Source organism: Gallus gallus, chromosome 2, assembly GCF_016699485.2.
Source record: "Gallus gallus isolate bGalGal1 chromosome 2, bGalGal1.mat.broiler.GRCg7b, whole genome shotgun sequence".
In the NCBI taxonomy this organism is placed as follows: domain Eukaryota; kingdom Metazoa; phylum Chordata; class Aves; order Galliformes; family Phasianidae; genus Gallus; species Gallus gallus.
The window spans coordinates 383884-404883 of NC_052533.1; the positions used below are offsets into that span (position 1 = coordinate 383884).

General features: G+C 64.2%; 3 protein-coding genes across 9 annotated transcripts; 2 read left to right on the forward strand and 1 right to left on the reverse strand.

Moving 5' to 3' along the window:
* Positions 1 to 76: 76 nt before the first annotated feature.
* On the reverse strand, positions 77 to 4491 carry AOC1 (amine oxidase, copper containing 1). Its single transcript, XM_015281153.4, has 5 exons — positions 3371 to 4491; positions 1152 to 2722; positions 771 to 1059; positions 556 to 688; positions 77 to 456 (listed from the first exon to the last, which is right to left on the reverse strand). Exons 1-5 carry the CDS (start codon positions 3625 to 3627, stop codon positions 181 to 183), a joined length of 2526 nt encoding a protein of 841 aa, XP_015136639.3. The 5' UTR covers positions 3628 to 4491; the 3' UTR covers positions 77 to 180.
* Positions 4492 to 12545: 8054 nt separating this feature from the next.
* Positions 12546 to 16465, forward strand: LOC121113126 (basic proline-rich protein-like). Of its 6 annotated transcripts, none has more exons than XM_040696529.2 (4): positions 12546 to 12612; positions 13319 to 13445; positions 13741 to 13836; positions 14163 to 16465. In XM_040696529.2, exons 1-4 carry the CDS (start codon positions 12604 to 12606, stop codon positions 14807 to 14809), a joined length of 879 nt encoding a protein of 292 aa, XP_040552463.1. In that variant the 5' UTR covers positions 12546 to 12603; the 3' UTR covers positions 14810 to 16465. The 6 variants fall into 6 exon arrangements, with proteins under 6 accessions (XP_040552463.1, XP_040552465.1, XP_046783875.1 ...); XM_040696531.2 differs by having other exon boundaries at positions 13364 to 13445; XM_046927919.1 differs by having other exon boundaries at positions 13367 to 13445.
* Positions 16124 to 19829, forward strand: LOC100858196 (zinc finger protein 585B-like). Of its 2 annotated transcripts, none has more exons than XM_040696524.1 (6): positions 16124 to 16263; positions 17090 to 17222; positions 17315 to 17446; positions 17589 to 17687; positions 17906 to 17998; positions 18152 to 19829. In XM_040696524.1, the coding sequence occupies exons 2-6, from the start codon at positions 17159 to 17161 to the stop codon at positions 19354 to 19356; spliced, it is 1593 nt and encodes a 530-aa protein (XP_040552458.1). In that variant the 5' UTR covers positions 16124 to 16263; positions 17090 to 17158; the 3' UTR covers positions 19357 to 19829. The 2 variants fall into 2 exon arrangements, with proteins under 2 accessions (XP_040552458.1, XP_025003163.2); XM_025147395.2 differs by having other exon boundaries at positions 16125 to 16263; positions 17056 to 17222.
* The last annotated feature ends 1171 nt before the right edge of the window (positions 19830 to 21000 follow it).

Sequence of the window (21000 nt, forward strand, 5' to 3'; positions counted from 1 at the left end):
GGTGCAGAGTGACATGGGGGGAGAGTGCATGGGCACACACGGCCCTGCAAGGACACAAAAGCCATAGGACGACAGCTGATGTGGGCACCATGAAATATTGCAGCACTGGGAGCCCTGTGCACGCGGCCCCACAGATCAGAGGATGACACGGGGGGCACTATGTGAGCCCCCCTGTGGTGCTCACACGGGCCAGTAGGTGCCATTGTAGGAGAAGGGCTCTGGTGTCATGCAGAGCCTGGCATCGTCGGGGGTCCAACGCTGCACCTCCAGGCGCGTGAAGTCGGGGTCCTGCGGGCGCACGATGACAGTGCTGCGCGACGCCACCGATGGGTCCTCATCGAAGAAGTTGAAGGGGCGCAGGAAGAAGCCGACGCTGTTGCCGGGGGTGGCCGTGTTGGGGATGTCCTCGGCGTGCGGGACGTGCAGGAAGCCCACCGTCACCCAGGCCACCAGGTCCTGTGCAGAGGGGTAGCGGCCATCAGCGCAGCACGTAGCACCAGGACCCCGGCAGCCCCCCCCCGCCCCCCCCCCCCGGCAGCCCCCTCCCCTCGTCACCTGGTTCTCGATGCTCTCATCATTGCGGATGAAGCTCTCGAAGCCGACAGTGGGCTCCCAGGGGTTGTTCTGGTTGTAGAGGCTGCTGCTGGACGCCTCGCTCTCGCGGTGCCGCGTCACGGCCAGGTGGTACCTTTGGGGCGGGGGGTTGGGGACACCGTCAGCCCTGGGGCAGTGCGTGGGGCTCTGCACCCCCCGCCCCCCCCCGGCCCCACCTGCCCCACGCGACGCCCTTTTCCTCCTTCCATCCGCGGGGCAGCACGCGCCCGGCGTGTGAGCGGTGCTGGATGCGGTATGCGCGCGCGTGGCCCCAGCGGTTGCGCTGGCGCGGGTTGGAGAAGAGCAGATAGCGGGGCAGCGGAGCGCCCAGAGGGAGGGCGGCCTGGCGCTCCGTGCGGCGCGGCTGCCGGCGCAACCAGGGCTGCACCACGCGCGCGCCGGGGCTCCACGGGTTGGAGACGTTCTCGAAGCTGATGTCCATCGTCTCAAAGCTGTTGCCGGTGCCTGCGAGCGGAGAGGCCGTCAGCTGCCAGCAGCAGCACCGGGGGTCTCCCGGTGCAGCGCAGCAGCCCCGTTCCCAGCGCCCGCAGCCGCACCTGCGACATCCAGATCCACCTTGTAGTGCACCAGGTGCGTGTGCACGTTGCCCAGCACGTGGCTGTGCACGCGGCTGCCGTAGCGGCGGCCCCGCGGCGTGTAGAAGGTGGCGTGGATGTAGCCGGTGGCGTGCACCTTGGCCTCCAGCACGCCGTTGGGGTACAGCAGCACGTCCCAGATGTAGTCGTAGTTGTAGACGGTGGAGGTGGTGCGCAGCACGAGTGCATGCCCCTCCAGCCCTGCGTAGAAATGGAACCCCCCGCGGAAGTCGCTGTCGAAGTGCCGCCGCAGCGGGACGCCGGTGGGCAGCTCGAAGACGCAGAGCGCACGGCGGAAGCGCTGCGGCCCCTCACTGTCATACAGGTGGTGCACGTCCAGGAAGGTGGACACCTCGGGGCAGTCGATGCCGGGCGCCAGCTCGTAGGTGACGGAGCCCATGCCCCAGCCGGCGTCCAGGTACTTGGTCTGCATGGCGGCCGGCGTGTCTCCGCCGTAGAAGGCGATGGCCTCCTGCACGCTCAGCTCGTAGGCCACGCGCTCGCCGTTGAAGCGCACGTCGAAGAGCTGCAGGCCGGCGGAGGAGCGCAGGCGGAAGGCCAGGCTCCAGCCACTGTACTGCAGCTGGTTGCCACGCAGGCGGTAGCGCCGGCCCTGCGGCTCGCACACTTTGGCCCCGTGCACGTCGGTGGCGGTGCCGGTGGTGAAGCGGCCGCGCGGGATGTATGTGGAGAAGAGGTGCGGGGCCGCGGGGTCGGGCAGCTGTGCCACCGCCAGCGTGCCGCGCTCGTAGCGCTCGGCCAGCTCCTGCGGGCTGGAGAAGTACTGCCCGTTGTACCAGACGCTCTGCACCGCCCAGCGCCGCGGGTCGGGGTCGCGGTGGTCCAGCAGCAGCTCCAGCCCCACGGGGTGCAGGAAAAAGCCCTCGACGAAGCGCTGCAGGATGAGCCACGTGCGGCGCTCGCCGGGCGCCAGCCCGCGGGGTGCGATGTCGGAGAAGGTGAGGCAGCGCTGGGTGCAGTTGTGGTACCAGAAGCCGGTGGTGTCTCGCAGCAGGCGGTACAGCGGCTCGGTGGCCGCCGCCAGCGCGTGGTGCAGCAGGTCGTACTCCTGCATGGTCATGGGCCGCGAGGCGAAGGGCACGGCGCGGCCGCCCTTGAAGCGCAGCGGGCGGTAGGAGCGGGGCCGCGGAAGGGGCCCGACGGCGAACTCGGTGACGTTGGGCTCCGCCTGCGCCCCGAAGAAGATGACGGCGCGTGCCTGGCGCCGGGGCGCGGGGCCGCCGCCATCCAGGTGCCGGAGGGCCGCCCGCTTGGTGGGGGGCAGCAGCTCCACCAGGAATAGCGTGTTCTGTGCCAGCGTGTCCCCGCTTCGCGCCGACAGCCCCAACTCCGGGCGGCCCCGCAGGAAATCCCGCACCGCGCGCAGCTCTGCCGGCGTCAGGTCGGCAAAGATGGAGGCTCCGTTCGGCGGCGCGGCCGTGGGGTCGGCGTGGGCCACCAGCAGGCACAGCGTGGGCAGCGCCCAGGCGAGGCGGAGCAGATGCATCGTGCCGGGCACCTGAGGACGCAGCCTGGGGGTGGGGTGTGATGGGAGCACAGTGCCAGCGCCAACCCCACGTCACGCACCACTTGGCCTCACGGTGCCCCACCTCCTCTGGGACCCCCACCCAGCACCGCTACACTGAGCTGGGATTGCCCTCCCCCGGCCCGACGCTGGCCCTACGCTGCGCTCTGTGTGGCAAAGGACCCACCCCGCAGGGCCAGTGTGGTGCCCACAGCTGCACCACCCCCCGGCCCCCTGCATAGGGGGTCCCTGCGCTCCTGCAGCACATGGGGTGGAGGTGGAGGGGCCCCAGGGGTCTGGTGCTTGGGGTCACAGAGCAGTGCCCAAGCAGCGATGTGCCCAACACACAGCAGTGGTTTGCACAGAGCAGTGATATCCGTGGGGATGGGGCAGCCGAAAGCAGCAGCAGCAGCAGCGGGGCTTGGGGGGGGGGGTCACAGTGTGCATAACTGCCCGGGGGGGATGCCCAAGAAAAGGGAGTCAAGGCTGCAGTTCTGTGGGACCGAGGCTGTCCTGTGGGGCTCCCCACTGCCCCAAAACATGCAGACAGAAGCCTGCAATATTGACATGGGGAAGCCCCACAAGCTGAGCCCCCCAACCCACTGCTCACCCCCCCTGCACCCAAGGGCAGCCCCTCCGAGCTCCCCGCACTCACCTCCTGTGGGTACCGCTCTGCCCCGTTCCCAGCCCCGTCCCGGCCTCGCCCCCCCCCGGCTCCTCCACCCCCCCGCAGGTCAAGGCTGGAGTGGGGTTGCAGGGTTCAGCAGCAGCGGTGCCAATGGGGAGGGGCACAACACCCCCCACCCCCTCCCCGCCGGGAGCTGTGCTCTTTATGGCCTTTCTGCGATCAAACTCCAGGTTCAGGAGAGATAACAGCAGAGATAGGCATGGGAATGTCCCACTCATGCCCATGGCTTTGTCCTGGTCACACTGCGTGGGGAGGGGATGGGGGGGGGTGCTGGAGGTGTTGCCCCGACTCTCCCATCCCCTCCTTGGGCCCCCCAAATCAAAGGGTGCACAGTGGATGCGCCCACCCCCAGAAATCACACCTCCGCTTTATTCTCTCTTGATGCTGCAGAGAGCGCAGGGGGCCGTGGTGTGGATCCCCACCGGGGGGATGGAGACCCCCAAAGTATTAGCCTCCCCCACACGCAGTCCCATGAGGCTGAGATCCCCATCCCTTTGCAGCTCCATCCCCTTCATGGAGCCCAGATCCACTCTGTGGGACCAGAACCCCCACCCCACAGTCAGACCCCTAGTCTGATGGAATCAGGACTTCCCAAGGGGCTCGGGTTCCCCACCCATGGGACCAGCCCCCCCTTTCAGTGGCACACAGTGGAGATGAGGTCATGGGGCTGCGGCTCAGACTGGCTCAGTCCTGGGGCGTGATGGGGGTCAGGAAGCAATGCCCCCACCCAGCAGCCCTGTTCCAGGGGGCACATGCACCGCTCATGTCTCCATAGGAATGGGCTCCAATGAGCCCCTCATCCCTATGGGCATGGACCCCAATGGGCTCCATGTCCTCAGACCCCACTGGTCCTGCTATACCCACAGGGACAAACCCCACTGAACTCCATGGCCTCATTCATCTCCATGTCCTCATGTCCCCAGATCACACATCTTGGTGTCCCTATAGACCCCACTGAATCCTGAGACACCGGATTCCATTTCAGGAGCTTTTGTCCTATTTATAAGTCCCTGTCACAGGGTCTAGGAGACAGGAAAACCCCCGAAAACCATAACAGCCATCCCATGGCTACACCCATCCCCATGACTAAACCCATTGGCACGGCTACACCCATCACCACTCGCCAACACCCATCCTCGTGGCAACATCCACTGCCAGGGCAACACCTATACCTGTCTCCACCCATCACCTGTCAACACCCACTGCCACGGCTACACCCATCACCTGGCTACTCCTGGCCCCATCCCCATGGCACATCACTATGGCAATGCCTCTGTGACACCTCGTGGCACTGTTCCCTTGGGTCTCACCTCCCACACCCCAAGGCCTGGCCCACGCCCTCCCCCTGTCATAGCGGAGCCCTGCAGAATGATCCTGGTGGGCGCTGCAGGGCTCAGGAGCTGTGCCTCCATGGTCGGTGGTGAGAGCAGCTGCTGGAGTCACAGCAGTGCAGCTGGTAGGGGGGACACGGCCTGGAAATGGGATGTGGAGGTGGGACATGGAGATGGGACGTGGAGATGGGACAGGAAGATGGGATGTGGAGATGGGACAGGAAGTGGGACGTGGAGATGGGACATGGAGATGGAACACGAAGATGGGATGTGGAGATGGGACATGAAGTGGGACGTGGAGATGGGACGTGGAGATGGGACTTGGAGATGGGACATGGAGATGGGACATAGAGACAGGATTTGGAGATGGGACATGGAGATAGGACCTGGAAATGGGACACAGAGCTGAGACATGGCACTGGGAGCTGAGCACCAGAGACTGGGACCTGGAGCTGGGGACCTTGGAGATGTAGTGCCGGTCTGGCCAAGTTCCCAATGTTGGGAGCCCCAGAGGAGGAGGACGTGGTGCTGGGAAGGGCTGACCAGAGCTGTGCTGGGAAAGCACTGTCCATGGTTTAACATCTATGGAGCAGAGAGGGCAGCTGCAATCCCACTGCACCACAGCAGCACTGCCAGCACAGCTCCTGCAGCGCCCGCAGCCGCACCGCGAGCTCCGACGCGCCGAGGATTTGTTCCAACTTTTCCTCTGTTTCTATAAAATCTCCCATTTCTATAAATGGACGCCACACGAGGACGCCTGGGACGAAAGGAGCCTTGCAGCAAACACTTCCCAGCGGGCATTCATCGATCACACAGCTGGAGAACTTATCGCAGCGCACAGCAGCGGCCCAACGCCGTGGGGAGCGGAGGGCGGTGCTCCTCACGCTGCGTGCTCCGTGCTGCTGGGCAGCAGCTTTGGGAAGCAATGAGCCCAGGGCTGGCAGCCTCCCCCATGGGGCACAGTGGGCACAGGCGTTGTCACAGCCTCAGTGCTGCTGTGTTCTGCAGATGTGTCCCTGGGAATCAGCGTGCAGGAGATGCTCTGGATGTCCTGCCCAGAAAAGAGAGGATCCATCAGCGCAGCACCCCTGGAAGAGGAAGAGGAGGAGGAGGAAGAGGGGGAGAGGAGCCCACCAGCTCCTGCCTGCGAGTACTGCTGGACCCCACTCAGCACCGCAAGGATGCCCTCCCTCTGGTCGCCCCAAACATCTGCTGTGGCTTTCGCCTGCATCCCATCTCCAGTGCCCTCCACTTGTCACATAGAATCACAGAACGGCCTGGGTTGAAAAGGACCACGACGCTCATCTGGTTTCAACCCCCTGCTATGTGCAGGGTCGCCAACCAGCAGACCAGGCTGCCTCCCAGGCTCAGGTCCTGCAGTAACAAGAAGTGCTATGTCGTAGCTGATGTCACGAGCCCCCCGTTCTGCAGCCACCACTCCGCTTCTTGCGAAACCGTGCGCTGCCACATCTGTTTGTGAAGGTGCCCATTTCTGGCTTGTGACATAAAAACACGATGTTTGCTGCCATCTCCCTCCAATCAGAGCTTCCTGGGCACCTCGTGCCCTCTGAGTGACGCACCGGGGCCGTTCCAAAGGTCGCCGTGTGGTGCAGCAAAGTTCAGCCACGGCTGTTTTCTGCCTGATGGCAGCAATGCGTCATCGGTGTGTGCTGGGAGCTCCGTGCCGGCAGCGGAACCTGCAGGGCTTCAGCAGTAACTGCTCTGGGCTGGAAGGGGCCAGGCATGGGAGAGGGCTGAGGACAGCAGAGGAAAGAATGGACCAGAGATGTGAGCAGGAAATCCTGCACATCCCCTGTTCAGAGTGGGCCACCTCCCCCAGCGGACACCGTGCGCCCATCTGGTTGTCCCCAGGCTCTGCAGGTCAGACACAGCTCTCCTTGGCCCCATCCCCTCCGTGCACCAGGTGCTCCTGCAGCTCAGAGGGTCTGGCCGAGCATCACGCTGTGCTCCTCCATGGATCCTTCGGGGCTGCCCACTCTGCGAGTGGTTTGGTTCTCCCCCTCCTGCTCCGTGGTTCCCAAATGCTCTGGCCGTGCTCTTGCACCAGACGTGTTTTTTCCCCCCACATTTCGTAAGTGGAGTCATTGAGATAATAGCAAAGCAGATAACAGCCCATGAGCTCTCTTGTCTCCTCCGCCAGCTGTTCTGTCCTTTTCGGAGAAAATCTTCCATCACTCAGCTCTTTTACGAGCTGCTGCCTCCCCGGCCCCAGCACAGCGTTTCACTGGGGGAATGCTTCCTTCTAAGGCAGAGGGGGCCCTTTCTCAGGGTTCCTCTATGCTGCCTGAACGCTCTGCTCTCCCCCCTTCCCAAGCAGCAGAACAGCCCCATGATGTCTCTCCAGCCTTTCCATCAGTCTGTCCCTCCCTTCCTTCCTCCCTCCCTCCCTCCCTCCCTCCATCCATCCATCCATCCATCCATCCATCCATCCATCCATCCATCCATCCATCAGGATGTGTGCAGGACTCTGCTCGCCCGCTGCCCACCCATCCACAACGCAGTGCCAGGTGCTGGTGCTCCCGCATCCCCCCAAGGTGCCCCAACGAAGCCCCGTCCTTTGGGGAAGGCTAATTACACAACAGTTAATTGCAGTGTGGGACTCAGGGAAGAGCGACCTGCAGCCAAAAGTCCCCTGCGCTCATTTCTGGCTCAGCAGAGCAGTTCTGCATTCAGCCACGCTACCCCTGTGGCCGTGACTGCCCCTCTCCTCCTCCCCATTGACACTGTGAGCTCAGCACGAGGATCCCGCCCGATGGATGGGGTGTCCACATCCGTGGGGCTCAGAGAATGTGGGCTGTGGGGTGGGAAGGGGCCTCACCAACCCCAGCACCGGCACAACAGTGCAAGTGGGGGCCGGTTTGGCCCAAATAACTGTGAGGTGGGGAGGGCTTGGTGGGATTCCATAGACAGAGACGCCTCGGTCCTCCTGGGGCTGTGGCTGCAGAAGGAGCAGTGTTGGTGCCTGCAGCACGCCGGGGCGCAGAGCCGCAGTGCGGGGCACGTGGCAGCCACCCCCCCCCCCCCCCACTGCAGCACTGCCACAGACCCAGAAACGCGTCCCCATAACGGTGCTGAGAAAAGGATGATGGACACTCATCCCTGTGCTCAATTCGCTCAGTGCTCCCAGCCTTGGCCGCACCGCAGAGTTATAATTGGGGACTGTCCTCCCGCCCCCTGTATTCATTTGGAGCAGCAGAGAAAGAAGAAAGCAATTTTTGTGTGTGTGTTTTTCATACTTTTTGGTGGTGTCACAAAGCCCAGAGGAGTGCTGAGGCCGGGGAGAGCATCCCGTGCTTCCCAGGCAGCACCCGGAGCACCGCATGGTGCTGCAGCCGCCACCACGTGTGGGCTGTGCACGTTGGGGCCGGCAGCACGGTGCAAGTAGGGCAGCCCAAAAAAGCCCCCAAAAAGGCCCAGAAAAAGCCCAGAAAAGGACTTCATCCTCTGCGTAATCAGCAGCACGCAGTGCTCGTGCTGAGAGGGGAGACCTCGGGAGACCCACAGCTGCTCACAGTGCCCAGCGAGCCGCCCAAAGCTCTGCTGCTCCATTTCCAACACCGCTGGGGTGCAGCACGGCCTGCCCTGCTCACCAGCAGCACAGAAACGCACAGCCCCAGACCTGCCCCCCAGGAAGGCCGCGTGTCACAGCCTACGGGCAGCGCCCACGGTGCCGGCAGGAAGCGGCTTTGCAGGAGGAGCCGCAGCACATCTGCCGGCCGTCAAGAAAATCACTTTCCCTGGAAAGCGAAGCGCGGGGGCCGCCGGCACGCAAGTAGGGCAGCAGATGGGCCTGAGGAGGGGGGGGGCCCAAAGCCACCCCTGACACCATTGAAGGGTTTGCTGCTCCCCACGGCACGGCTGGGCCTTGGCTCGGGGCTGCAGGGGCATAGGGACGGTGGTGACGTCGGGGCTGAGCCGGTGGTGGCACCGCAGGGCATCACCTGGGGGATGCCGGGGTGTGAGGGGCAACTCCTGCCTGGCTGCGATGTGAATCCAATGGGACAATGCTCAGGATGCTCATTGTGAGTGAAATAAAGGGAAAAAGCAGAGGGATTGCAGCACCTCTGCTGCTGCAGCTCTGGTGCTCTCCAGGCATGGACTGTGCCCCTGCCCGGCCCTCGGTGCGCTGCAGCCTGGGGTGCAGGACGGCCTCCCACCACCGTGTTTGTGCCCATGCACAAACATCTCAGCGCCAGGCTGCACGCATGGCTCCTGCCCCGCAGCATCACCTTCCCCTGGCCGTGAGCCCACAGTGGGGCTTAGTGAGAGCTGGGATCCTGCCCGGCGCTCCAGCTGGTGGCGGTGCTGCTGGGCACCGCGTGGCACAGCATGGCACAGTGCCACACGGAACTGCATGGCACGGCACTGCATAGAACAGCACTGCATGGCACAGCACCGCATGGAAAACACTGCATGGAACAACACTGCATGGCACTGCGTGGCACCACGTGGCACAGCACTGCATGGCACTGCATGGCACAGCCTGGCATCGCACCGCACCGCAGCGTGCGGCACATCGCAGTGCCAACGCGCTGCCACCAGGCGGGCACAGCCAGGCAGGAGTTTCCCCGCAGAAGTTCGGGATGGAGCACCGGTGCTTCAGCCGCCCCCCAAACTCCCCCCAAATTCCCATTCTCTGCGGCAACAAAAGTCAAAGGAGAGCCCCCCCCCCTCCCCCTCCTCCCCCCGGCACCGTGCTGCAGGCTGCAGAGATCAGCACTTGGCTCCCACACTGGGAAAATCCTTCCCCCCCCCCCCCCCCCCCCCCTTCGCACCGCCTGCGCGTGATTTCCTCGGCGCGGGGGTGTCGGCGCTGCTCCCATCTGCTGCGCTGTGAGCGCTCCTCCCCGCGCCGGGGATTTCACGGCGCCCCACAGCCCGCCGCGCTCCACGTTGCGTAACCACCAAAGCCTTCGCTGTGACCGCATCTCCCCCCCCCCCCCCCCCCCCCCCCATCTTCCTCCCAGACCACCGTCCTTCACACGGACGCCCCTTCGGTCGGGCTGTCAGCCCTCCTGGACAGAACCGTCCTCTGCTCCGCGCGGCGCTGCTCGGAGAGCACCAAAACATCGCTGCGCTCTCACCGCCATCCCCACCCCAAAGCCAAATGCAGCCTCATGGGCCTCTCCCACCAAAACCAGGGCACAGCGTGCAGTCCCCATCACGGCCCCCCCTTCCCCTCCCCTCCGAGCACCTCCGGGTGCCGCTGCTCATCTCCCTCCACCCTCAGAGCTGGGATTTGGGGCATGGCTTTAACTCAGCACCCGCGGCACCGCGATGTGGCTCTCTGTGTTATCTCTGTCTGCTACGCGCGCCGTTGGACGCGGGAGCTCTGCAGGTGTGTGGGACCCCCCGGCTTGGGAGCGTGAAATCTGCAGCACCCGTTCATCCCCATCCCACATCCGCAGTCTGCCTGCGCCTCCCACCGCTGCCCCAATGCATTCCTGCTCCAACGCATCCCTGCCCCAATGCATTCTTACCCCAACACACCCCTGCCCCAATGCACCACTGTCCCAATGCATTCCTGCCCCAATGCATTCCTGCCCACCACATTCTTACTCCAGTGCACCCCTGACCCAATGCCTCCCTGCCCCAACACATTGCTGCCCCAATCCATTACTGCCCCAATCTATTCTTACCCCAATACATTCCTGCCCCAATGCCCCGCTGCGAACCCCTGTGAACTCCTGCCTCAATATACTCAGGCCCAAATGCATTCCTGCCCCAACACATCCCTGCCCCAATGCATCCCTGCTCCCCGCCCATGTCCTGCTGTCGCCCCATTACACCCCAGGAGCACCTGCCCAACTGCGTGCCCATTACCCCCCCTCATTGCCCCAATAACTGCGCACCCCAATAAGCCGGCTGCCTCCATAATTAGGCACACAAACAGCCTGGCATACCAACAGCCAAGCATCCCAATAACTAAGCACCCCATTAACTGGGTTCCCCAATAACCAAGCTCCCCAGTAACATGGGCACCTCGATTTCCTGGGGTCCTCAATAACCAAGGGCCTCAATAATCTGGAACTACAATCATGGGGCACCCCAGTAACTGGGTACAGGCCATAAATAAACTGATAACCCGACAGCACCTCATAAAGTGGTGCACCACAACAGCCCAGCACCCAGTAACTTCACACCCCAATAACTGGACATGCCAATAACCGGGCACCCCAAGAGCCTCTGATGCCAACAACTGGGCACCCCAGCAGCTGGCACCCCAATAACAGGGCACCCCAATAACTGGGCACCCCACAGAATCACAGAATGGTTGGGTTGGAAGGGACCTCAAGGATCATGAAGCTCCAACCCCTCTACCACACACAGGGCCACCAACCTCCCCATTTCATACCAGCCCAGGCTGCCCAGGGCCCCATCCAACCTGGACTTCAACAACTCCACGGATGGACGGGGCATCCACAGCCTCTCTGGGCAGCTGTTCCAGCACCTCCCCACTCTCATAGCAAAGAACTTCCCCCGCACATCCAACCTCAATCTGCCCTCCTTCAACTTCCAACCACTTCCCCTCGTCCTGCTGTTATCTCCCCTTTCCAAGAGTTGCCTCCCCTCCTGTTTGGAGGCTCCCTGTAGGTCCTGGAAGGCTGCAATGAGGTCACCCCGCAGCCTTCTCTTCTCCAGGCTGAACAAGCCCAGCTCCCTCAGCCTGTCTTTGTAGCGGAGGTGCTGCAGCCCTCTGAGCATCTCTGTGTCCTCCTCTGGACCCTCTCCAACAGCTCCCTGCCTTTCCTGTATTGGGGGACCCACACCTGGAGGCAGTACTGCAGATGGGGCCCCATAAGGGCAGAGCAGAGAGGGACAATCCCCTCCCTGTCCCTGCTGGCCACCCCTCTGCTGATGGAGCCCAGGATCCCATTGGCTTTTTGAGCTGCAGGAGCGCACTGCTGCTCACGGTCAGTGTTTCACCCACCAGGACCCCCAGGTCCTTCTCTGCAGGGCTGCTCTCACGGAGCTCTTCTCCCAGGCTGTATAAATGCCTGGGATTCCCCCATCCCAAGTGCCAAACCTTGCGCTTTGCTCTGCTGAACCTCATTGGGTTCACCCGGGCCCACCTTTCGGGTCTGTTGAGCTCCCCCTGAATGTTTCCCTTCCTTCCATGATTTCAGCCGCAGCGCTCTGCTGGGTGCCATCAGCGAACTGCGGCCCCATAGAGCTGTGTGCATTCAGCCTCATGAGGCGGTGTCAGTCTTGCTGTGCCCTTACAGTGGGGATTTCCTCCACCACCCGGAGGTGTAGGGATGCAGGGCTCAGGGATGTGCGAATCCTGGCTGTCAGTGAGGACCGAGGCAAAGAGCTCATTCGGTACCTCAGCCTTCTCCCTGTCTGAAGCCAGCTCTCCTTCCACACTCACCAAAGGAGGCGCGCTCGTTTTGGCCTGTCTCCTCTGGCCAATGTACCCCAATAGTTCTGACCCCAATAACTGGGCACCCCAACAGCCCCGGGGCACCCCGACAGTTGGGCGCCCCCACAATGGCGCGCTGATAACCTCGCCCACCAATAACCCGAGATTCCAACAACCCGGATACCCCAATACAGCTGCACCCCCAAAAAGGACACCCCGTGCAACGGTTTCCCATCTGCCGCCCCTCAGCGGGCACACAGCGCCCGGCGGTTCGGTTCTCCCAGCACTGCTGGGTCGGGACCGCCTGAGCTCCGCAGCCATCGCGCACAGCCGATGCATCCGAGCGCCGCCGCCCCCGCGATGCTCCGCTCCGCTCCGCCCCGTCCCGTCCCGTCCCGTCCCGCCCCCACCGTCACCTTCCGGGCCCACCCCGGCTGTGGCTCCGCCGTCATCGCACCGGTGCCGCCCCCCCAGCGCCGGCAGCGATGCAGAGGGTGAGGCCTCAAACACGCGCTACCATCCCGGTACCCGCACCCGATCCCAATACGCTCACCGCATCCCGATACCTACACCCCCATCCCGGCCCCCACAGCCCATCCCAATACCCACACCCCACGCCAGTACCCGTAGCCCATCCCAGTACCCCCACCGATCGCAGTACCCACGCCCTCCCCTTCCCCCCCTCCCCCCTCCATCCTGATACCTGCACACCATCCCACTACCTGTACCCCATCCCGATACCCACACCCCTTCGTGGTACTCTCGCCCCATCCCAATGCCCACCCTCCACTCCAGTAACCCCACCCCAATACCCCCACCCCATCCTGGCACCCACACCCCATCCCAATACCCACACCCCCATCCTGTTACCCTCACCCCCTGTTCCGGTACCCCCATCCCATCCCGGTACCCACACCCCATCCCGGTACCTGTGCTCCATCCTGATACCCACACCCCATTGTGGTACCCACACCCCCATCCTGGTTCCCACCCCCCACCCCCATCCCAATACCCACACCCCATCCCGGTACCCCCACCCCACCCTGGTATCCCCATCCCATCCCAGTACCCCCACCCCATCCCAACACCCCCACCCCATCCCGGCACCCACAGCTCCTCACACCCCAGGCCTGGGGAGGGCTCTGGTCACAGGGGGGTCCCGGTGCCAGCCATGCCCTCAGCCCCCCCACTCCCCCAAAGGTGGTGGTGGCATTTGAGGACGTGGCTGTGTATTTCTCTGCCGAGGAGTGGCTGCTGCTGGCGCGGTGGCAGCGGGAGCTGTACCAGGAGGTGATGATGGATAACTACGACCTGGTGGCGTGTCTGGGTAAGGAGCAGTGCTGCGCAGCCCCCCCAGCGCCCCCGGCCCCAGGTGCACCCCTGCTCACACTGCATCCCAGTTTGCTGCCATGACTGGGGGTGGCACAGCAGCACCCGGCACAAGGCAGCCCCATGGCACTGCAGTCCCCAGCTGGCACCTCATGGGCACCTCGGTGACGGTGACACCCCCAGGGCACATCCCCGGGGTCTCAGTGACATCTCTGAGGGCAGATCTGGGGGACAAGTGATGGTGATGCCCCTGTGGTGTCTCCGGGGGGTGCTGAGGACTCTCACTTCCCCAGACTCCCTCGACACCAAATCCCCCATTGTCCACGGAATGGATCCCAGGGAGGCATCGCATGGAGGGGACAGAGGGACGCTGGACTCCCCGGGCGGCGGTGAGAGTGATGGGGCAGAGCTGGGGGCAACAGGATGGGGACTGGGGGGGGGGTTGGGCACACAGTGGATGTGAGTCCTGAGCCGTGCCATGAGCCGTGCCATGAGCCGTGCCATGAGCCGTGCCAGGAGCTGTGCCATGAGCTGAGCCATGAGCTGAGCCATGAGACATGTCATGAGCTGTGTCATGATCCATGCCATGAGCCGTGCCATGAGCCGTCCCACAGCCGTGTACAAGAGGGGGTCCTGCAGGAGCCCCCCTGCTGTGTGCCAACTGGTGGCATCCCATGGGGATGTGGCCCTGACCCAGCGCCTCCGCTCCCTGCAGCCCCCTGGGATGACGGCACACCGGGGGACTCCATCCAGGGCCACCGTGTGCCGCCGGAGCCGGGGTGCCCCCCGCTGCGCCCTGCCTGGGGCGGGTGGGGTCCGGCGGGGGCTGCGGGGCCGCAGATCTGCAGGGTCTGCGGGCAGAGCTTCGAGGACGCGGCGGCGCTGAGCGCACACCGGGCAGAGCACGGGGACCCGACGCCCCGGCCACGAGTGCACGGCGTGCGGCAAAGTGTTCCGGCACCACCGCAACCTCCTGGCACACAAGAAGCAGCGGGGCCCACAGCGGCACCCCTGCAGCGAATGCGGCCACAGCTTCTGCCTGAAGGGCGACCTGCTGCGGCACCGCCACCAGCGCGACCCGCGGGCGCACGGCGAAGGGCAGAAGGCCGCAGCGCCACGGCTGTCCCCCGAGTGCGGGCGGCGCTTGGAGGCCGAGCTCAGCCTCATCCGGCACGGCGCGCAGCACGGCGAGGAGCGGCCCTTCGCCTGCGGGCGCTGCGAGCGCCGCTTCTCCTGGAAGGAGAGCCTGCAGCTGCACCTGCGCAGCCACGCGCCCGAGCGCCGCCACAAATGCCAGCAGTGCGGCCGGGCGTTCAGCCGCAGCGGGAATCTGCTGCTGCACCAACGTGTGCACACGGGTGAGCGGCCCTACGCCTGCACGCAGTGCGACAAAGCCTTCTGCAACAAGGCCAGCCTCACCACGCACCGCCGGCTGCACCGCCGCTGCAGGACCTTCGCCTGCGCGCAGTGCCGCCTCGGCTTCAGCTCCAAGAGCAAACTGCGCCTGCATCTGCGCGGCCACGGCGACGGCGGCGGCCTCGGTGTGGGGGGTGGGCAGCCCTGACCCCAAAGGGCCTATGGGATCCCCCAGAGGACCCAAGGAGACTCCTTAAAGGACTCAATGAGATCCCCCAAAGGACTTTGTAGGACATTTGGAGTTCTCCTGAAGGACCCGATTGGATCCTCCAAAGGGCATTGTGGGATCCCCCAAAGAATTTCATGGGATCCCCCAAAAGACATTTGGAATTCTCCTGAAGGACCCCATTAGATCCTCTAGAGGACCCAATGAGACTTCTTGAAGGACTCTGTGGGATCCCCCAAAGGACCTGATGGGACCCACAAAGGACATTGTGGGATCCTCCAAAGAATCTCATGGGATCCCCCAAAGGACATTTGGAGTTCTGAAGGACCCAATTGGATCCTCCAAAGGACACTGTGGGATCCCCCAAAGGACATTTTGAGTTCTCCTGAAGGACCCTATTGGATCCTCCAGAGGACCCAATGAGACTTCTTGAAAGAACTTATGGGATCCCCCAAAAGACCCCATGAGACCCCTTGAAGGAGTTTATGAGGTGCCCCAAAGGACTCTGTGGGATCCCCCAAAGAATTTCATGGGATCCCCCAAAGGTTATTTTGAGTTCTCCTGAAGGACCCTATTGGATCATTCAAAGGACACTGTGGGATCCCCCAAAGAATCTTGTGGGATCCCCTGAAGAACCCCATGGGACCCCCGCAAGGACACTGTGGGACCCCCAAAGGACCCTCTGCAGCAGTGCCCACCCCATCTGCCCCCACGGCCCTTTTTCTGTCCAAACCCCATGGCGTTGGACACCCCTGCTGCGTGGTGCTGTGTGCTGTGGGGTGAAGGCAGATGTTGGTGGGCTCCTGCCTGCCCCACACCTGTGCGCTCAGCCCCCCCCACCCGCTCACCCCCCAGTATGGGGGTCTGCTGAAACCCCTTCATTTTTGGGGCCATTCTGTGGCTCAGGACGACCCTTTTGGAGACGTGCAAAGCGGGGTGCGGTGGCCACGGGATGCCCGGCTTGGAGAGCCCTACAGAGACAGGGACGGGACATCCCTTCCCCGGTCCCCTCCTCGTGCCCCCCCGTGCCCTTTATCCCCTCTTTGCCCCGCGCCCCCCCGGCATCCCCCGTCCTCCCCGTGCCCTGTGCTGTCCCCGCATCCCGCACCGGGCGCTGCGGGCGGGGCGCTGCGGGCGGACTACAGCTCCCGGCACGCACCGGGCAGCCTTTGTCTGCGCTCCCGCACCCCGCGGCCGTCGGCGGTGCCCCGCGGCCGCCCCGCGAGCGGCACCGGTGAGAGCTCGGGGGGGGGTGGTCGGGAACGAGGGGGGGGTCCCAGTGCGGGGGGGCAGCGGAGGAGGGGGAGGCGACGGGGCGGGGGAGAGCGGTGCGGTGCGGGGGGTGCGGGGTTGGTGTACGGCTGTCACTCCTCCCAGAAATAGGACCCCCCGCCCTAAAGCACGGACCCAAATAAAAGTGCCGCCCTCCCCCCCATCCACCCCCTGTGAGTTCTGGGTGTGCCCCAAAGGGGGCGGACGGGAGGGTAGAATTGAAGAAATCATGGAATGGTTGGGTTGGAAGGGACCCCACAGCCCCACCCCCGCCCTGCGCTGTGTGCCCCCCACCCGCTCAGGCTGCCCAGGGCCCCCCCACAGCCTCGGGCACCTCCAGGGCTGGGGCTGCTCTGGGTATCCCATGCCAGAGGATGGGATGGGGATGGGGATGGGATGGGATGGGATGGGATGGGATGGGATGGGATGGGATGGGATGGGATGGGGGTGGGGATGGGATGGGATGGGGGTGGGGATGGGATGGGATGGGATGGGATGGGATGGAATGGGGGTGGGGATGGGATGGGATGGGATGGGGGTGGGGATGGGATGGGATGGGATGGGATGGGATGGGATGGGGATGGGAATGGGATGGGGATGGGATGAGATGGGATGGGGATGGAGAAGGGGATGGGGCTGGGGCTGGGATGGGGTTGGATGTGATGGGGATGGGATGGAAAGAGGGGAATTGTGATCAGTATGGGAAAAGGACCATCCCTGAGATATCCAGAGTCCTGTTGTGCCCACTGCCCAGAACCCAGCTGCTTGTGCCCGGGCTATTGTTGCAGACATTCCCAGGGCCCAGGTGGAGAAGATTCCTTGGGTGAGATTTCTTGCTGCCACCCTGAGACTCCGCAATGGAGCCAGGGGAGGACCCCCAGGATGGGAGGCACAGGGCAGTCCCCAGCCCCCACGGCACAGGTGAGCTGCAGGACCCTCGGGTGGGGGCTCATCCCCCGGTGCCCAGCATAGTTGTCACGCAAGGAACCCAAAAGTGGCTTTCTCTTCCCCAGAAAAGAACTGGGCTGGTGTGAAACATGAGATTGTGGTGAAAATGGAGCCGGAGGATGAGTCCTACATTGGGTACCTGCAGGATGTGGCGGCAAGGGCCAGTGTCCCCATTGTCCCCAGTGTTCCCAGTACCAGTAAGTGACCACAGCAGGCTACTGGGCAGAACCGGGTGCTGGGCGAGACCCGCCAGCTGCTTGGGGACAAAGTGCCATCCCATGGGCTGTGAGGTGTTCCATGGGGACGTGGATGAGCGCCACTGCATCTTTCCTTCCATAGGAGTAAAAATGGAGGTGGTGGTCAAAGCAGAGCCTGAGGACGACTCATACAGCGACCGCTGCTACCAGGAGGAGGAGGACCCCCCCGACTCCACTGCTGGTGAGCAGGGCTGGGTGCCCATGGTGCCTGGGGCCGTGTTATGGGGTTCCTGCACGTGCCCACAGCCCTGTGGGCACCCTGGGGATGGTGACGCCGTCCTGGGGGTGGCGGCACACTGCTCTGGGCCGGCACCCTGGGGATGATGGAACCCCTGGGGGTCACACAGGGCACAGCCTGCTCCACTCAAGCTGGCACAGCCCCACTCTCTGCCCTTGCAGGCGACGCCAAGCCTGAAGTCATTGTGAAGGTGGAGCCGGAGGAGGTGGCGTGTGCTGTGTGTCCCCAGGGCCCGGGTGACAAAGGAGCTCCGGGTGAGTGCAGCTGTGCCCTGTGGGGCAGCATGGGGATGGGGGGCTCTGGGCCCGGCAGTGATGTGCTGGGCTGCCCTGCAGTGTGGCTGCAGCTCAGTGCCCGGGGGGCTCTATGCCATACCAATGACACACAGCGCTCCCTTCTGTGGGCAGACGGCGAGAAGCGTCCCAAGGAGGAGCTGGAGGATGTGGAACCAGAGAGAGCCCTGCAGGCAGTGCCTGCGCACCGCATCATCCACGTGGGCACGGGCACAGTGCCTGTCCCTCCGGCGAGCACCGCTGGGCCCCGACCCGCCACGTCCCCCAATGCCGAGCCGGCCCGGCGGCCCCGCGGCACCGAACGTCCCTTCGGCTGCGGTGAGTGTGGGAAGAGCTTCCAGCACCGAGGGAACCTCATCACCCACCTGCGTGTGCACACCGGGGAGAGGCCGTTCGCGTGCGGGGTCTGCGGGAAGAGTTTCAGCCAGAAGGGCGACCTGATGCGGCACCAACGCACCCACACGGGCGAGAAGCCCTTCGAGTGCACCGTCTGCGGGAAGAGCTTCTGCTCCAAGCAGACCTTCGTGCTGCACCAACGCATCCACACCGGGGAGAAGCCCTTCTCCTGCGGCGACTGCGGGAAGAGCTTCAACCGCAAGGCCAACTTCGTCACGCACCAGAAGATCCACCGCGGCGAGCGGCCCTTCGTCTGCGCCGAGTGCGGGAAGGGCTTCTGTGCCAAGAAAACCTTCATCCTGCACCAGAAGATCCACGTGGGCGAGCGGCCCTTCGGCTGCTCCCAGTGCGGGAAGAGCTTCAGCCGCAACGGCGACCTGACGCGGCACCACCGCATCCACACCGGCGAGCGGCCCTTCGCCTGCGCCGACTGCGGGAAGAGCTTCAGCCACAACGGCGAGCTGATCAAACACCGGCGCATCCACACCGGCGAGAAGCCCTTCGCCTGCACCGAGTGTGGGAAGAGCTTCAACCGCAAGGGCACGCTCATCACCCACCAGCGCATCCACACGGGGGAGCGGCCCTTCGTCTGCGCCGAGTGCGGGAAGAGCTTCAACCTGAAGACGACGCTGATGAAGCACACGCGCATCCACACGGGGGAGCGGCCCTTCGCCTGCGCCGAGTGTGGGAAGAGCTTCAAGTACAAAGGCAACCTGCGGACGCACCGCCTGACGCACACGGTGCAGCGCGTCTACCCGTGCACCGAGTGCGGCCAGGTCTTCGGGCACAGGAAGGAGCTGAGCGCGCACCAGGGCGCGCACGCCGGGGAGAGGGTCCTGTCCTGCTGCCGCCCCTGCCTCCCCGCGCCCCCGCTGCTCGTGCCCCGCACGCAGACGCAGCTGCCGCTCTCCAAGTGCGAGTAGGGGGAGCGCACGGACGGAGCGGGGCGCGGTTGCGGCAGGACGGAGCCGCGCGGCGGCGGCGGTGCCGCGGAGCTGTCGTGCGCTCACGGCGGAGCGCGTGGAGCGCGGCCGAGGGACGGCGCCCTCCGTGCGGCGCTCTGAGCGGCGCGTGCCGTACCGGCCCCGAGCGGGGGGCGCAGAGCCCTCCGAGCGCACACCTCCGTCCCACGGCCCGACGCCACATCCGACCCGACCTTCACCGCCCGGGATGGGGATGGGGACCCCGCGGCGCGTCCCACCCCCGCCGCGCGAAGGGACCCTCCGTGCCCGCGAGCTGCCCGCGGAGAGGGGCCGCGCTCCGGGGGCTGCGGTGTACGGGAGCCCCCCCGGAGCCTCGGCGGGTGGGTGAACCTCGGGGACCGCGCGCCCTTAACGCTCCACTCGCTGTTTTTTGTTTTTTTTTTTTTTTTTTCTGAGCTGGAAACGATTAAAAAGCGAAAGCGAAGGAGGGGAGCGGGTCTGCCGGCAGGGTGTGCTGCCGCCCCAGCGAAGGGACGCGCGAGAAAATCCCCGGAGCTGCCCCGGAGCAGCCTCACGCGAGCTCGGCTGCAGCTCCACGCCCGCGTCGCGCTCTCCGAACTCTTCGCCGCGCTCGAAGCTCACCGCCCCGCGCCGCGTCCCCCGGCTGCGCAGCGTCCCGTGGCCACCGGAGCCTGGCGAGAAGCCGTGCCAAAGCCCTCTGCCCTCAGGAAGAGCCTCCCACCACCGGGCTTTAAGCTCCCAGCCATCCCGAGCCATTCCACGATCCTAAGGTTTATCACTCGCTCTGTCTGGGCAGCGCCGCCCGGGTGTCTGATTTCTCCCCTCCCCTTCGATCTCAGCAGCGTGAGGTGCAGCTGCTCTGCGGGGATGGGCTTGGAGGCTCGGGGGGGTCTGGCCGGAGGGCTGTGCTGCCAGGCACTGTGAGTAGTGAATAGCGGCAGAGAATGTGGGAACACAGAGCTGTCTGCCTCCTCCAATCGGTTTTCCGCTTATTTTCCAGAAAGTTCCACACCACTGGGGGCTGCAGCAGCGGTGAGGCTGGGTGTTCATCAGTAGGGCCCTCCCACTCCCATCAATGTCCTTCTCTGTCGCCGAGCCACTTGTCCGAGTCCCCTGGAGAGCACCATCACCTCCCTGGGTCAGCCGTCCATCCACACTTCCCCCGCTCTTTTCTTGCACAAACAAAACAGCCGAGGTAACCTTTGAGAGCATTTTCTTAACAACAGCAGTAACAGAGCAAACTATGAGGATTCCCACCGCCAGCAACATCAGGAGACGAAGGCCCTCCTTGACGAGGCCACTCAGCCACCCCGCGACCTTGAGCTAATAACAGAATATCTATGGCAGTGCGATTCTGTAGCAAGGCATGCCGTAAGCTGTTCTGATCAAGCAGAAGCTGTTTGAGAAAGGAGAGTGCAACCCTTGCAGCAAGCGAGAAAAGCTCCGTGGGATCCTCACATTCAGGGGTTAGCAGAGCACGCTTCATGCGGTCAGAGCGGTTAGAGAGTAATGATTCAAAGCTGCTCAAAGGTAGGAGCAAACAGAGTTGATTTTCCTAAGGAACGGGGTCCACCTGTCTCCTGGCTGGGGATGCCCTGCCACGCTCTGTCTCCACAGACCAAA

Excerpts from the sequence above, each read along its gene's own strand:
- LOC121113126 (XM_040696528.2), top strand. The coding sequence starts at position 12,604 with ATGCAGAGGGTGAGGCCTCAAACACGCGCTACCATCCCG. Across the intron at positions 12,643-13,318 it reads AAACACGCGCTACCATCCCG|GTGGTGGTGGCATTTGAGGA; the intron begins GTACCCGCACCC and ends ACTCCCCCAAAG. Across the intron at positions 13,837-14,162 it reads GCTGGACTCCCCGGGCGGCG|CCCCCTGGGATGACGGCACA; the intron begins GTGAGAGTGATG and ends CGCTCCCTGCAG.
- AOC1 (XM_015281153.4), bottom strand. The coding sequence starts at position 3,627 with ATGGGCATGAGTGGGACATTCCCATGCCTATCTCTGCTGTTATCTCTC. Across the intron at positions 1,060-1,151 it reads GGTGGATCTGGATGTCGCAG|GCACCGGCAACAGCTTTGAG; the intron begins GTGCGGCTGCGG and ends CTCCGCTCGCAG. Across the intron at positions 457-555 it reads ATGAGAGCATCGAGAACCAG|GACCTGGTGGCCTGGGTGAC; the intron begins GTGACGAGGGGA and ends CCCTCTGCACAG.
- LOC100858196 (XM_040696524.1), top strand. The coding sequence starts at position 17,159 with ATGGAGCCAGGGGAGGACCCCCAGGATGGGAGGCACAGGGCAGTCCCC. Across the intron at positions 17,223-17,314 it reads CCCCAGCCCCCACGGCACAG|AAAAGAACTGGGCTGGTGTG; the intron begins GTGAGCTGCAGG and ends TCTCTTCCCCAG. Across the intron at positions 17,688-17,905 it reads CCCCCCCGACTCCACTGCTG|GCGACGCCAAGCCTGAAGTC; the intron begins GTGAGCAGGGCT and ends CTGCCCTTGCAG.